General features: G+C 40.2%; 1 protein-coding gene across 7 annotated transcripts in view; it reads right to left on the bottom strand.

The window, feature by feature from the left end:
• The window catches only part of SGIP1 (SH3GL interacting endocytic adaptor 1), a 213,008-nt gene that overhangs the window by 109,511 nt on the left and 87,252 nt on the right, over positions 1-16,245 (bottom strand). For 4 of the 7 annotated variants that reach the window (XM_027618919.2, XM_035727226.1, XM_035727228.1 and 1 more), the window contains exons 3-4: positions 7,897-7,960; positions 2,952-2,976 (exon numbers count right to left, since the gene is read on the bottom strand). In XM_027618919.2, coding sequence (XP_027474720.1) covers positions 2,952-2,976; positions 7,897-7,960 — 89 coding nt within the window. Of the gene's footprint in view, positions 1-1,869; positions 1,954-2,951; positions 2,977-7,896; positions 7,961-16,245 lie in introns of all 7 variants that reach the window. The other 3 variants (XM_027618928.2, XM_027618939.2, XM_027618947.2) reach the window with 1 other exon arrangement.

Genomic DNA, 16,245 nt, shown 5'->3' with positions numbered 1-16,245 from the left:
GAAAAAAGTTGTTAAAGGATCTGTTTGTTCTTCAAGACACATATAAAGAATCACATGGAGTCAACAAGCATACCATAGAAGAAACAATTTCTAGGCCAAATCGTAGGGCCTACCAATCTTGGCAGGGTTCCTTAAGCAAAGAGTGGACTTTGGGGCCCATAATGAGGCTCTATTCAGCAGGCCAGTGTGGCTAGGCCAGGAGAAGAAGGGAGAAGAAGGAAGATGCATCCCAGGCACTAGGTTTTCTGTGGATCTAGTCCTCATTCAGCCAGCACTTAATTTATAAGTAGAGAACGGACACGAGGACACACCAAAGAGACCCAATAAAAATGCTTATATTTCCAACAGAAAGAAGTCTGACAAGTCTAGCTCTACTGTATCTTCCTCTTTGCTGAGGGTTGGCAATACGTACAGCGTCTACAGCTGATAGAGCCAAATCTGGGCCCTTTCCTGCACACGTGTTCAGGATGAGCAGAGATCTCCTCCCAGCCATGGCTGTGAATCCCTGTGCCCCCAGTCTGTGTGGATGAAAATCTGAACTGCTTAGGAAAAAGTCTGAGTGCACCCTGCACAAAGTAGAATTTTGTCTCCGAGTTACAACGCATTGTCACACGCAGCTGCCTGAAGTCTCACACATCATGACAGGCAGCTCTGCTGGGGATCACATTCACCAGTGGGGAGCAAGGCGAGCCCACCTTCATACATGCAGCCCTGCCATGAAGCCTCTGTAGACTACCCCTCAAAAGCATTGTCACCAGCGATGGGCTTCGTTAAGTTTTGAGAAACAAATTAAATAAGCATCAGTACATTGAACTTATCGCAAAGCCATTTATAAGCCTTAAGCGTGTGCAACATTACCTGTAGTCTGCAGAACCACATCAGTGAAACCATACCTTTCAACTTCAGATACTTTTCAAAAGACAGTAATTTGGAATCTCAGTCAGCCAGGTAAAAGGTAAGAGAAAGTGTGTCTGGGTTCACAGACACAAGGCATTGAAGACATCAGTCTGAGTTTGAAAGAAAGTCAGATTGAGATCTCCAAGGACTGAATGCAAATAGAAACTTGGCCTCCTATAGCACTGATGTGATAAGGAGTTCTCAAAATTTGGTGAGTCCAGTAAACGAGGAATATTTGGGGAGTATTTCCAAATGGTAAAACTAGCAGCTGCCTCATAATTTCCAGTTACCTAGGAAGCTGTGCACCTTGCTTCTGAGAACATGGCATTTATTTCGAATGGAGCCTTTTTTTTTTTCCCCAAACAGGTCTGCTTTATTTCCTGAGAAATCAAAATTAAGCAATTCTTTTTTCCTCAAATCATGACCGGTGATATTTACGGCATTTCCAATTAGGGGACAAGGAGGGGACAACGGTCGATAAATAACTTTATATGACTTGGAATGGTGGCGGAGAAAGAGAACTCAGGGAACTCGGGTATGGAGCCCTGACGTAGTGTCCATGCGCCTGCAGAATCACGGCTGGGCTCTTTAATGCAGCGCATACTCATAATTGCCAACTGCATGCCAGGGCTGTACCTACATGCCAGGGCTGCGTGTTCTACCAGAGAATTAAACTGGTGGTCCCTAGAAGAGCAAAGAACACTGAGGTAGCAATGGGGCCTCAGAGACAATGAAGGGCTAGGGGATGAGGAGGTGGGTAGGACAGCAGGGAACGGGCTTCAGAGAAAAAAGGACAAGCCTGAGGGTGGCAGAGCGAGAGAAGCAGGAGAGAGCAGTCCAGCCTGGGAATAGCAGAGACAGAAGACAAGAGAATAGCTAACGGAGGCTTGCCGAGGTCAGAATGAAGGGGATGAGAGAACCCGGGAGGGGACCAAGACAGAAGCAGAGAGAAGACACAGAAGCAGAGAGTACCTGAGACAGAGTTAACGAGAGGGCTCTGAGCCAGAAGCAAGAGGTGAGGAGAAGCTGAGTCTTCTGGGTCTTTTTTTTCCCCTGCTGAATAGAGCCTTGATTACAGTGTTACCCAATGTCTGATCAATTTCAGTCTATGTTCTTAACATTTCATGGCGAGAACTACATGAATGCAAAAGGGACCCCAAAGCTCCAAACCTTGAGTCAAGTGTGGAAGAAAATCTTCTGCTATAGCTGCAACTAACACCTCAATTTGGGTATAATAATATAAAGGGCGATTTTTCAAAAAATACATATTTTTAACCACCAGATTTATTTTAGTTCCCACTCCAGCCCAATGAGCCTAATGTGAGTCCATTTATTTTTTCAGTAACAGCTGTTCTTTTGAACCTTCTGAATAGGCATCTGATTTAGATTCGAAGGAAGTCATTTTAGAAGTTGGTACAGACTCCCATAAGCTCAACTCAGATCCATCCAAGCCCATGTGCAACAGACTTCTTAAAAAAGCAAGAAATCTAGTGGCTAGCAAGGAGTCAGAGTTACTGTTAAGCCTAAACCCAGTGGAGACACTTTCCTCCTTCAGACTGTAAATTCAGGCACAAGTGGTTTCGAGACCATTCCCTACTTCAGAATTTAATATAGAAAATGTATCTACAACTCAACTAAAGGGGAAAAGCTTCTTTCAATTTTATTGGATCTCAGCTCCATTATGACTTTGTGGCCTCTGTTGGAGAAAAACATTCTCACATAATAAGTTTTTATATCATTAAATTGGAAATGAAATAACCGTTAATGGTAGCAGCCCCTGCAGGAACTGTCTGGCTTCTGACCCACCATATCGATGAGGTTTGCTTGCCTACTCTGGGGCAGGGTTTTAGGTGAATGCAATAAATAAGTTTAACTTGACCAAGACTGCATTTATATGTCCCATTCAATTACTACAGAAAATTACAACAGCGTGAAGTCTAAAAAGTCATTTAGGCTATTTTTTCCCTACAGAAAAAAAAGGGGGGCTTTAAGAAATTTCAACATAGTATATATTAAAGTGCAAACCTACTGAAAATGGTCATTTAAATACTTACAATTCCATCTCTATCTGGTGAACCTCTGTAAAAAAAGAAATTGGTAGCTATTAGGAAAAGGAATCATTCTTGCTACATAGACTAACGGGTAACAATAAGATTCACAAACCACCTCTCTCCCCCTTTCCTGCATTCCCATCCCAGTGAACCCGGCTAATGAAAACTAAATCAAAACAAATTTGTTGAATGTTATTTGAGTGTGAGATGTGTGTCTGTGTGGGGGGGTGGGGGTGGGAGAGTGCCGATTCTCATTAAAAGCTGGTGTCCAAATGGTACATGTTGCTGGTGCAGTGTCGTGGTCCGCTATTGAGAGGAAAGTTTATTAAGAGTCTGTCCCACCCAGCTGTCTCCATTTAAACTACCACAAGGAACATAAACTGACTTGCCCTCTCTCATCTTCTCCCCTGGGGGTGGCCTTGAATATCCCCCCATAGAAAGGAACTCCTATGGTATCTTTCTATTCACTTTGAGAATCTGTATTTTTTCCCCCTATTTCTATACTTACTGTTCCTTTGATTATAGGAGAGCAGGAAATGGAGGACAATGTTTGCTAAAAGGCTCACACTGATGACCAAAGTCCAGGATAGGTAATCCATGGTGACACTGTGTGGTAAGGGTGACTAGGAGTAAGGCTTCTAGAGTAGGATGAATCTGGGCATCCAGACTCCACCACTTATTAGTTCTGTGACCTTGAATACGTTACCTAATCTCTCTAAGCCCTGTTTAAATAAGATAACGTATATAAAGAACTTACAATCAGTTCCTGACACATACAAATGTTCGTTTTTTTCCTCTTTCATGACATCTCCTCGCTGAGAACACAAAACTGACCACTCGCAGTTATGTTAGACTTCCTAGCAAGCAATACGACTGTTACTCTGGGAAACTGAACTGGAGGGGCCAGAGGAAGGGAGAAGCGAGAAGGTAGTCACCGTCACTTTATAACTTCCTATTTAAGTTCACTCTGTAAGGAGCTAGAAAAATGTCATTCTATTAACATGGAGATCAGAATTATGCTTAGATGAGGACTTGCATTGTTTGGAAGAAAAACTTAATAAGTGCTTGAGGTAAACTCTGAAGTTTTGTGGAGTTTGATGTGGCTAAAACTGTTCTTTAGGATGTGGGACCAGGTAATAACATTCCTTATTGATTCATAGGGTAGGGCGGAGGAAAGAGGAGAGGGAGCGAGGAAGAGGGAGAAAGAGAGAGAGATGCAGAGAGTGGGTGGCACATCTTCTGGGCTCCGCGATGTGATTCCCCTTTCCCACTAACACCCCCTTCAAATTTAGCAGGATATTCCATTTGGATTACAAAACTCGTGGGGGCGTACATCATTTTTCATAACCAGTTCTGTGTCCATGTGGATGCAGAGGCGAATCAGTGACACATGGGCTAGAAGCAGAGAGGACCCAGATATTAAAAGACCCTTGGAAGTTGACCTGGCTATGGGAATTAGTGGGTTCAAAGAAATTTCACCTAAATAGAAAGGTAGGAAGATAAAAATTGATAAAAGTTATAATTCACTGAACAAATATTGAGTGCTTATAATGGGCCAGGCACTAGACTAGAATCAGGGGATAGAAATAATGAAGACATGCTCTTCATAAAAAGATTGAGACAGGCGAGTACATCCAATGGGTTACCATGGCCACAATAAACCCAGGTTGCATTGAAAGCACAGAGAAAAGGTACTGACACACACTCATCAAAACCAGCTTTCCCTTTTCAGATCTATACACTACAAAAAAAAAAAAATGAGCACTTCTTACTCGGATAGTAAACCTGTGCTAAATGAATTGAGAGAGAGGTGATTGCATCAACTTTGGGGTAGGATATATCCAAAGGCACTGATCCTTGTGGGGATGTCTTTGCAGGCATCCAGTCATAGATGTAGAGAAGACCAGGCTCTGGAGAAAGGCCTGGCTGTGCCATTGCCCACTATTGGTCCAAGTACAAGGGTATATCCATAGGGGATTTAAATGAGAGGCCACTTGACCTCATGCATATTGCAACTATAAGGATGGCATTTCAAAAATTTGAATCAGAAACACTGTAATTGCACATGGTAGCATTGGGTCCTGTTCTGCCTTTGTCTTAACCATTGATGGGATGGGGCTGGTGCTTGCTAGCATGGTGGCAGTGAAGATCACTGGCTGTGGTGCCAGACTGCCTGGATTCAATCAACCTAGATGCCTAACTGCCTCACCTTGGGCAAGTCGTTTTACCCCTTCGTGTCTCAGTTTCCTCATCTACTAAATAGCCATGAAATTGGCCTATACTCCATGGGCCTATTAAAGGATTCAATGAGTTAATAGGAGTGAAGAGCCTGGAATAGTGCCTAGAATATAGTAAATACCCATGAAATGTTATCTAGAATAAAATTATTATGCAATCTGACCTAGGATGGGGAGTAGAGCGATGTTAGCAGTCTCAGACTCTTGAACGTGTTTCAGTTCATTTCCTCACCCCCTCTTATGAAGTTTTAGCTATATTTTTAAATATTTTTTTTCTTTTTAACAGCAGACCCCTCATATTTCCTGACTTCTCTTTTAAAACTAATCATCTACCATGGGCCCTTTGTCTCTATTTTAAGAAGTGTCAGTTACCCCTTGCAACCAGTGCCGCTTCTCTTTACTCTGGTACTGGTCTTGATTATAATTTTGCCCATCTAGTCCTTTTCTTCTGGGTGATAAAGAATGGGCACTTGATTCTGGACTAGAATACTGGCTCCAAGTCTTATTTTCCATATAGTCTTCAGAGAGTTACCTAATCCCTTTGGCACTGATTTCTCATCTCTAAAATTGAGATATTACTTCTGACCTCACTGAATCACTGTGAGGATTAAAAAGGATATCAGTGCATAGAAAATACCCTGCACAGTGTCTGCCACTTAGCACCAGCTCTCTCCTTTCCTCTATCGGGCACTGTAACGATGATCAAATCAGGAAGCTCTGGTCCTAAGCCCACTGTCTATCTAAGGAGGTTCAATCAGCTATAGTTGGCTGCTAACAGTAGCAGGTTGCTTGGCAACCCTCATGGAGTTGCAACAGTCCTGAGAACAGTTTGCATCAACAAGCTTTCGATGATTGCAGACGAACAGAAGCATTGCTTAAAGCTGAAGGGACAGCAAATTGCCGGAACATCTTCCCAGCTTTTTGCAAGAATGATGTATGACCCAATTAGGGAGCAGGGGTTCATGAAAAGCAAAGGTTTACACTAAACAGCCTGTCCTTTGACCATCATGGCTGGTAGAACTAGTTGATGGCTAATTTGCTATGATGTAAGTAAGCTGGGGCGCTCAAATGATAAGAAGTTAAGAAGAGATGGTTAGGATTCTACAAGCACATGTCTCGATGGAGTGCTTCAGAGAGATATGGGGTGTCTACCCAAAGCCATGAGGAATAACTTCCTTATTTTCACGCCCTTAGAAATGATGATGAAGAGCAATGCTTTGGTCAATTGCAAATTAGCCCAGCCTGCCCTGGGGAGGTTGTTTGACTCCTTTCCCCTTTTGAGGGAGGTTTTTTTTTTTTTTTCCTTTTGAACTTTCTTCACACAGCAGAGACTATGTGTGGTCTGTTACAGACACTGCCTTCAAAGTAAAATGGTTTGGTGTTTGCTAATGACGTTCTCCTGAGATGTGTTCGGTAGTGTCCCACACAAGACGTTGCACACGATAGGTGATGACAGATGTCGCTGACAGATGAACTGATACAGCGCCTGGCCCTTTAGGGGAATCAGATTCCTTCTAGTGTAAACTGAGGCCCAGGAAAGGAAAATCGACCCCGAAGGCCAAGGAGCTATGGGCAGTGCTGGAACTGGAGCCCCAGTCTTCGGCTCCTGGTGAAAGTACCATCACCAATTCTGGTTGGTTAATTTTTAGACAATGTCAGTTTCTTAAGAACTACTGGAGATTATATAATTCTCAGAAATACATTCTTAATTCAATCATATGAAAAATTTGCAAAACCAGGGTAAATGCAATTTCCATGAAATAATTATTTGTCAAAAGAAAAGCGTAAAGAAAAGGTAAGAACAGGAGATTCTAACATGTGAGACCTAGGCAAAAAAAACAGCTTCCTCCCCTTACAAAATTCTTTGCACCGTCTGGTTTAAAAGCCTTCAAGGCTTCAAGGTTGCGCCTTGCCTAAGGAAGGAAGCCCAGACACTTCAGCCTGGCCCTTAGAGACCTTTCCATCTGGCCCTGATGTCCTTCCTAGCTTTGCCTCCCTCCCCACCTTTCCCTGTAGCCATCAGGCGGACAAGCTGTTCTAGCTATCTTGTCCTCAATACCTACTCGGCTTTTCCACCTCTCTGCTTTGGATGTTGTTCCCTTCCTTTGCATGAGATGCATGTCTTCATCTTCTCCCAAGTCCAAAGTCAAGGCTCCTCCCTCTCCGAGATTTCACTGATCGTCTGTCCAAACATGAGTTTACCCACCCTCAAATTTCCATGAAATTTCATTTTTAATTGCTCATAAGGACTTACCACATATTAATTTGTATTAGTAAGACTCAGACCAGCGTCCACTGCCATTTACTAAGCATTTCTAAGTTCTAGGTACCATACGAGGCATTTCAACTATGTTATCGCATTTTGTTATGTGAAAGGTATTTCTTTGGTATGGTAGATGTTTTATCCCATGATTTATGAGTTCTTGGACGACGAAGACACAGAGCAGGTTTTGGATTTTGTGCTAAAATTTATGCATGATAAAAATGCACAGAATGAAAAGCTAAAGGTGAGAAATAAAGGTAGCCCTCTTCGGTTTCACCTGTTCAACTGTTGACTTCCCCATTTTCTAACTTTCTTTCAGGGATTCTAGCCAAATAAGGGTTTTAATGGACTTCTGATGTGCAGCTGACCACACCAGATCTGCATTTCCACACAGCCACGTGTGGTCCCTCAGCTGCTCCTGACAGTTGTGCTCTCCCAAAGTACATACGTCGAATCAGTGTCCTTCTCTTTCTTCCGTATTCCAAAGGCCTTCCTTGTACGTTTTTTCAATCCTGTGGGAAAACAACAAAGGGTCAAGGAAATCTATTTTCTATTTGAACGTTCCTAGCAACATTCAAGGGAAAGATATTTTTTAAAGTTGCAATACACCAGTTAAATTTGAACGTTCAAAAAGCAATGAAAATCTCTTCATTTGTATGTATGTGTCTGTGTGTGTGTGCACGTGCATATGACTCATTATTATTTTCGACAGATGTTTGTCAAAGACTCAGCACTCTAAGTTCTTAGCGCTCTGAGCAACCTAAGAATATAAAGAATGGAAAGGAGATCAGGGCCAGATATAGAAAAGATTGCAAGCTTTTCTTAGATTATTGTTATTCATCACCAAATTGGTCTTTTGCCAAGAAACCAAATCATAGATTTAGATGAATAGCAATTTTTAGGTGAGATGTGTTCCTGAGACTAGGACAATTTCAAGACACAGGTCATGTAAACCATAACAAGAGACCTACACTGATCAGGCACAGCTTTGTGTCCCATATTCCCAACTCATCTTTTGTTACTTCCTCAATCCTGTGACGAGATTGATTACTAACCACTCTCTGAGCATATCCCAACATCTGTACTCCAGTTATCTCTTTCCTCCATATGTGGTTCTGACCTCTGGTTAAAGTGCTTTTCCTATTTAGATATTTAGAACTTTAAATCATCCTTCAAGGCCCAGCCAAATGCCACCTCCTCTGTGAGAGTCTCGAAATCCTAGTGGTGTAAGAAACTGACAATTCTGTGACCCTCTCCCAAAATCTTGCTCTTAGATGTATTATATCAAAATGTTCCACTTCGTTCTTATGTCAATTTCCCTCATAGGCTGTGAGCTTTTCTAGGACAGAAGCCAGGATCCCTTCTATATGTTCCCTACACCTAGTACAGGTGCCAGATAATATTTGTGGATTTAAAATACCTTCCAGGAAGCATCATTCAGGCAGTATTGGGGTAACAAGTTTCCTTTCTTACATCTTGGACAAACCAAACCCAATTGGTTCTTCCATTCCTATCCTATCAAGGCTCTATCTGGGATTCCTATCTCCTGCATGTTCCATAATTACATATGTGACTTGTGTTTCTTAGTATTATTCAGATATACTAAATATCTATATATTTCAAAACCTTAGACTTGTTGGGGCATGTGGGTGGCTCAGTTGGTTAAGTGTCTGACTCCTAATTTCAGCGCAGGTTATAATCTCAGGTTGTGAGACAAACCCTCCACTGAGTCCCACACTGAGTCCTGCATTGGGCTCCACGCTCAGCAGAGAGTCTGCTTGATACTTTCTCTTTCCCTCTGTCCCTCCGCCTGCTTGTGCACCAGCGCTCTCCCTCTCTCTCTCTTAAATAAATAAGTAAGTAAATAAATAAATATTTTTTTAAAAAAACCTTAGACTTGTTACTGGTGGTTTGGAAAGTCTTTTTGGCAAATTGGAGCTGGAAAAGTCCCTGAATTTCAGGATCTGTTTGGCACTAACAGGTGGAACAAAGGGAAAAACATTGACAGAATCAGAGACTTGATGACATCTTCTTCCAAAACATGTGAGTCAGCCCAAACCGCTCAGATTATCTGAGTCATTCGTTATCTGGCTCTTAGAATTCTACTCATATATAATCCCCAAAATGTCTCTGTTCAGTCTAATTTTGCATTTTAATAGTCATTCCATTTAAGATGCCTAGGTCTTTAAAATATCAATGTTTAAAAAAAAATCTCTTCCCACATTAAGCTAAGCTCTACTTCGTTATTCTTCACACAACTTTACAGGAAAACTTACTGACATTTAAAACTACCCACCCATGATATCTAGGAATACCTTCCCCTCACTCATTTTCAATTTGAATTGTTAAAAACTTTCTTCCTTTTTACCTCTAATTGCCTTATCCCCTTATAGGAACAAAATATCATAGTGACAATCATCATTTTCTTCTCATAATTTTCCTTGGGTTCGAGTCTCTTAATTGACTTCTCCATGCTTCTAATTCAGGTTTGGGGTTACAAAGAATGCTTGCTATATTTCACCAATCACTACTGATTTTTATAGGACTATAAAACAAGTGCTATTATTATCTTATGTTTTCAAGTCATTTCATTTTCTGTAATTTGACCATGAGATAAGAGACAGCATGCTCTACCAAACAGATCAGAAAATACACAAAAATTCCAGTAATTCTTGTATTAAATTAGAAACAGACAGGCAATAATAGTTTTCCATAAGCTCTGTCCTGTTTTTGACCTCCAAATTTGGACAACGGCCAATATGAACTAGATCATGAACATCAATGAATTGTCCATTTTCCAGTGAAAAGTGCATTGGATCAGGATTCAGGAGACAAAGTCCATTTCCAGCATCATTTTTTAAAAAGATTTTATTTATTTTAGAGACAGGGTAAGGGGAAGGGCAGAGGGAATGGGACAAACAGACTCCGCATTGAATGTGGAGCCCAATGTGGGGCTCGATCTCACAACCCTGAGATCATGACCTGAGCTGAAACCAAGAGTCAGAAGCTTAACCAACTGAGACACCTAGGCGCCCCCAGAAAGATTTTTAAGTGTATAGTTTAATATAAGTTATATCTCTTTGTATTTCATTCTCTCAGTCTATAACAAATCAGTCAATAATAAAGGATGAAAGAATTTGTACACATTCACAAAATGCTATGCCAATCTGTAATTTTAATTTCACAGAAAGTTGTATTTCCTGTACCTAGAATACATTCCTATATATGGAATATATAGAGGAATACACCAAAGATGTGACATTCCAGAAAAACAGAACTAATCAAATGTCAAATAAAAGAAAACATTGGAAATATTTTCCACCCTTGAGGAGTGGAAAGATTTGAAAAATTTAGGAAATTATGAAGATAACTCTGAAAGACTAAAGCAAACAAAGTGATGAGATGTAGAAGTTATTCATATCTTAACAACTCCTTGAGAAGATTTAGGAAGAAACAATCATACCAACTGTGTTAAAAGTGAATGTACAGGTGTGGTCATGACTTTTGAGAGTTCATTAAAAAATATTCAAAGAAATTTTTCAAAAGAGAATAATAATAGTTAAAGATCTTATAGGAATAACAAGTTCAAGACATTATGTCTGATAATCTAATAAGCTTCAAAAACACTATAGCTAATGATTTTCCACTTCTAATTCCAGAACTTCATAAAAATTTTAAAGTCAATTTCTATAGCATAACTGTTTTTAGGCTGGGTCCTGAATATTTGTCAACTATTCTTTACCAAAAATGGGAGGGAAAAAAATCACTTGTTTTTGAGAAATGAAGTAACTATTCTCTTGTCAATATCAAAACAAAGAGATGTTAAGAGAAAGAATTTTGTTGTCTTGATGATCTTGGGCTACAACTGTTCTCTTCCAAGTTGCAGAAGTGAGAACATCCTCCTCTGTGCATCCAGAACTGCAGTCTTGAGTCAGCCACAGATGAAGTCTGGCCTGGGCCTCTAGCTCCTCTCCACCTAATTTAGATTTCTTTTAGTTCCCTTTGGTGTTATGAGAGGAGCTAGTCAAGTCTGGGAACAACAACAAAATTAAAAATAGTCTGATTTTTTAAGAGGGTGGGAAAGCTCATTTCAAAATAGGCAGTCCTAGATATGATATTACCAGATAATAAAAGAAAGCAATGGGCACAGAAATTAACAACAGTGATAGTGCAGACACAAAATACAGAATAAGAAGAAGTTTCATCACTGCAATATTATTACCTATCATTACTGAGGTCCTACCTATGGGCCAAGCACCAGTTGCTTTGCATCTGTTGTCTCATTTATGTGAAAAAGTAGGAGGTGTTTTCTTCTCAAATGATGATGAGCCTGAGGGTTGCCTAGGTTAGGTTTTATTATCACCATCTCCAGGGAAGAAATTGGAGGCTCCTTTCCCTCTATTGCTCCCCAAATGTTGAAACTCTTCAGGACTTTGTCCTAGGTTCCTCTACACCTTCTCCCTGGGGCAATTTCATGCACTCACACGATTTCACTTGCCATCTGTACATAAATGAACCCTGAATCTATAGGTCAGGCCCAATACTATCTCATGAGTTTCTGAATATATAAGTACTTCGTCTCATACTCAGGCTTCTATAAATAGATGTCAGATTTCTTCAAAAGCCTTTAGGCTCCATTTATATATATGCAATTGAACCTATAAAGGAATGCTCGATCATTTAGTTTACAATCATTTTCTGAATAAAATTCCCCTTAAAATGAGATAGTTCTCATGGTGACGGGATGGTAACAACACTTACTGTGGTAAACACTGCATAATATATGGAATTGTCAAATCACTGTGTTGCACACCTGAAACTAACATAACATTGTATGTCAACTGTACTTCAATAATAAAAAAATTAATGAAGTCATTCTCCAACAACAGATAAATGGATAAATAAAGTGTGGTTTACTCACATGTAAAATATATTTCTTATGACAGGTCCAGAAAGTTTGAAAGTCTTTTGTTTAAACTTAAAAAATATCCTTCATTTAAAATGCAAATTGTGTTTACTAGTGTTTTTCTCTGAAACTTCCCTGAGATAACTTAAAAAAAAAAATCAAGCTACCTTAGAACTTCCTGGCTTTAAGGGTATACAACTCTGTAGATAAAGAAGAAATGGTACGGCAGAAAAAAATTACCTTTATCCATTTTTTTTTCTCCCAAGTACAACTGTTCTATAGGAATTCATTAAACAAATACTAAATTCTGAATTCAAGCCTTTAAATGCTACGAAAACAAAATTGTTCAGAGGGAACTTCCAAAAAGAACAATTTGGCCTCTATATTAATTTAAGGTCAAACATCAAAATCTGATACTCAAAAGAACCTCCAAGGTTTTGGCTTGGTTGATCTTATGTCTTCTGTTTTATTTTTTTTTTTTAAATACCACTTGAAATATTTCTCTCCCTAAAAATGAAGACTGGTACTACAGATGGACGAGTTGAGGCAACAGTCCTGGAACTGAGTCCAGAAAAGGAGACATCAAGGTATGAAAATCCTCTAGGCAGGAGCTGAGGGCCAGCCACACAGAACACACTGCTGGCCTTAACCAGAGATGCTGTTTGGCCACATGGGAGTAGAAGTGGAGAATCCTGCCATTGACCCCCTCCTTTCTGTCCTTGTCCGGAATTCCTGCCCTTCCACTGCTAGAGGGTAGGACAATATAAGGAGAGGCTGAACACAGAATGGTCACTGTCCTATCAGCACATTGACAGCTACTGGCTTATCACCTGAGCTAACGCAAAGGGGCTGAGATGGGTAGACATCTGGGGTGGGTGTAGTAGAGAGGAGAGGAGCCAAGGGCAAAGCCAAGTCCTCACACTGGGGGAGAGTGGGCCTGCCGGGGTGAGGGGGGCACAGTCTGTGTATTTCATTGTTGGGAGAGAGAGCGCCTTTGAAGGCATTACGTTTTGATTACCTTCTTTACTCATTTCACAATCTTGCTTACCCTGCTTTCACTGATAGCTGTTCATCAGGTTAAAACACTCATATAAGCATATTGCCTGTGAGATTGTTGAAAAAGCACTACCTTTGGAGATCATCTTCCACTCCCACCTCTCCCCAAACAGTGCTTCTGAGCAGAGGTGGGACAGGGCAAGACCTGGGCCCAGAGTGACCGGAAGAAGAAGGCTCATAAGGAGGAGCAGTGGCAGTGACAGCCACTTCGGGTTGGTACATAAAACACAGTTCATAGAGGAACACAAATCATTCCCTCGGGTATCTCCCCAGGAGCCTGAAGACGATGCCTCCCAGAAACACAAGCAGGGGACACAGTGGAAAAGATCAGAACGCATGGAATTTGGAATCCAAAGATTTGGGATCAAACCCCAATTTGACCTATCAGTGGCTGTCATTTGCAGCAAAACTTACAGAGAATCGAAGACACACTGTGTTACTTTTAATGTAAGGTTTATGTAATCACAGCACATGAGGTTTGGAGGGATAACCCCAGTTTCCCCACCTGTAATCACTAAGAGCGAGGGACAGCTAGCCCTTGTTCACGTAGTGCCTCGTATGTGCTTAGCACTTTACACAGACTAACCCTTTCAACAAGCCTTGTAGGTATTACCAACCCCCTATTTTATGGATTAAGAAACAGACTCAAAGTAATTAAGTTCCTCTTCCAGCATCACTAAACAAACAAGTGATAAGACCAAGATTTGAGCCAGGCGTGTTTGACTCCAAAGCCAAGCAACTTCTCACAGGGTGGTCATGATGATTCTTATAGTACCCAGAGCAATGCCTGGGACGTGCTGAATGCACCATCAATATCAGTTGAACAATTTTTTAGAACTGTTTAAAAAAAAGTTTAACAAACTCGAAGTTTGTATAATAATTAAAAAACAAAAACTAATGACTTTTTCTGAGGTTTGCAATATACATTCCATTGGTGTTCAGTTTTCTGATGTTCATTTGTGTATATAGAAGTAGTAGGGAAGGAGAAGGAGCTCCAAACTACACAGGATGGACCTATCTGAATAGAGACTTGGGGTGAAGGGTATGCTGTGATCTCACCACATTTTTAGGTGAAGAATGTGCATAATGGTACATTCAAGAAGCTCAATTTAGCCCAAAATGCATATCATAAATAAAAATGGATAGATGTAATTTATTAAGTACTTACAATGGTTTAGGAAATACATCAGGAAGTTCTTTATCTTAGCCCAATACAACCTTGTAAGGTGGGAGCTATTATTGTATTGATTCTATACCAGGGGGCATGAGAAGTAACTGGTATAACTGATAGACCACATTTCGGAGTTCCTTCTGCCTGACTCCAGAATCCATGCTCTTCCTGTCTTTGGAATATCTTTTGTGTCAGTCATCACAATTCATTTTGTTCTCTTATTAAAAACACAAACAAAAAGCAACTCGATTTTTTAAAATTGAAAGACATTTTTAGGAAAATTAGGATGTACATTTCTTAAACATAAAGACTGTATTTTGCATGTTTAAATCTCCATATGTTGCCCAGTGAACATAAGGAGACCCAATAGATGTTTGCTAAATGGATTATTTCGGTAATAAAGGTAAGTTTTCAGCTTGAGCCTTCATCAGCTTGGAGGGTTACTCAAAGGTGAATCACATGTAATGGAATTATTTACTTTCTGCAGGAACCCAGACCAAGCATTTGGTCTCAGTAATAAAAAACAGGCAAGTTTAATCGTCCTGGGCATAATGCCCTATATTGACAGCAACCCTAGACTGGCAATATCTATTCATTATGATGGTCACTGTATTTCTGTCAGGAAAGATTAAGATGCTTTGCACATCAGCTCATCCTCGAAGTTTTTAAATATAGGTACTATAATCCAATTCAGATTCTTTGTCATAGGGTCTTACAGAACAATGTAAGACCAGTTAAGATAGAGGTCAGGTGGATTTTTGATGATGTTTGTGATTTTCAGTGCCCAGACTACTGCCTAAGTTATGGGAACTGCTTAAGAAAAGTAAGTACCAGGAAATATGAAAAATCAAGTTCAGTGTCTAGCAGTATCTGGCACATGGTAGTCACTCAGCAAATGTTTGCTGGTTGCTCTACATATTTGCAATTCTAACCAAAATTGTCTAAATTGATGGGCATGTGTCCTTTGAGCTGAAAGTTCTACCTTCATTTTCACGTGACTCAAAGGAAATCCAGGTGTTCTTTGTACTTAGTAAACACTAAGATGGTACCCCATCATCATTCTGAGCAAGCTGAGCCTACTGGGAGAAATGTGCATCCTGATAATATACTCCATTAGTTTGGATTGCAAAAGGGTCTGAGATGGATGGCACCTTGAAATTCAGATTTGATATGTGAGAGTTCACGTTAATGGAGATTGCTAGAAGGCAATTAAGAACTGCAAGGAGCTAAAAACTGTGATGACTTTTTTTTTTTAAAGAAATATTTGACCTTTTGGTGACATGGAAGAAAATGTTAAAGAGCAGATGGTCATGGAACAGATTTGCCACAAAAGGCTTAGTGTTTGCTATGCTGTTATTAATGGAATGAAGGAGCTGAGTAGAATTAGGAAGAATTCTAAGCAGGTGAACAGCCTCCATTAAGATTTAAGTAGCAAGAGCCATGGGAAGCAGATGTAGTTATACTGAAAAGTAGGAGGTTTGAGCTCTGAAAGGCTTGAGTTCAAATATCTTCTCTACCTCCTGGGGCAACTAATTTAACCTCTCTGAGTTTACCTTTTCTCAGCTATGTATCATAAAAGCTTTTTGTAAAGTTTAAAATGGGAGTAAAACTTCTGTATAACACCTGAAATACATTGTGCACCACTTTATGCAGATTTCTCTTGT

Source organism: Zalophus californianus, chromosome 4 (assembly GCF_009762305.2).
Source record: "Zalophus californianus isolate mZalCal1 chromosome 4, mZalCal1.pri.v2, whole genome shotgun sequence".
Taxonomy (NCBI): Eukaryota; Metazoa; Chordata; class Mammalia; order Carnivora; family Otariidae; genus Zalophus; species Zalophus californianus.
This window is presented reverse-complemented; position numbering and strand designations above follow the sequence as displayed.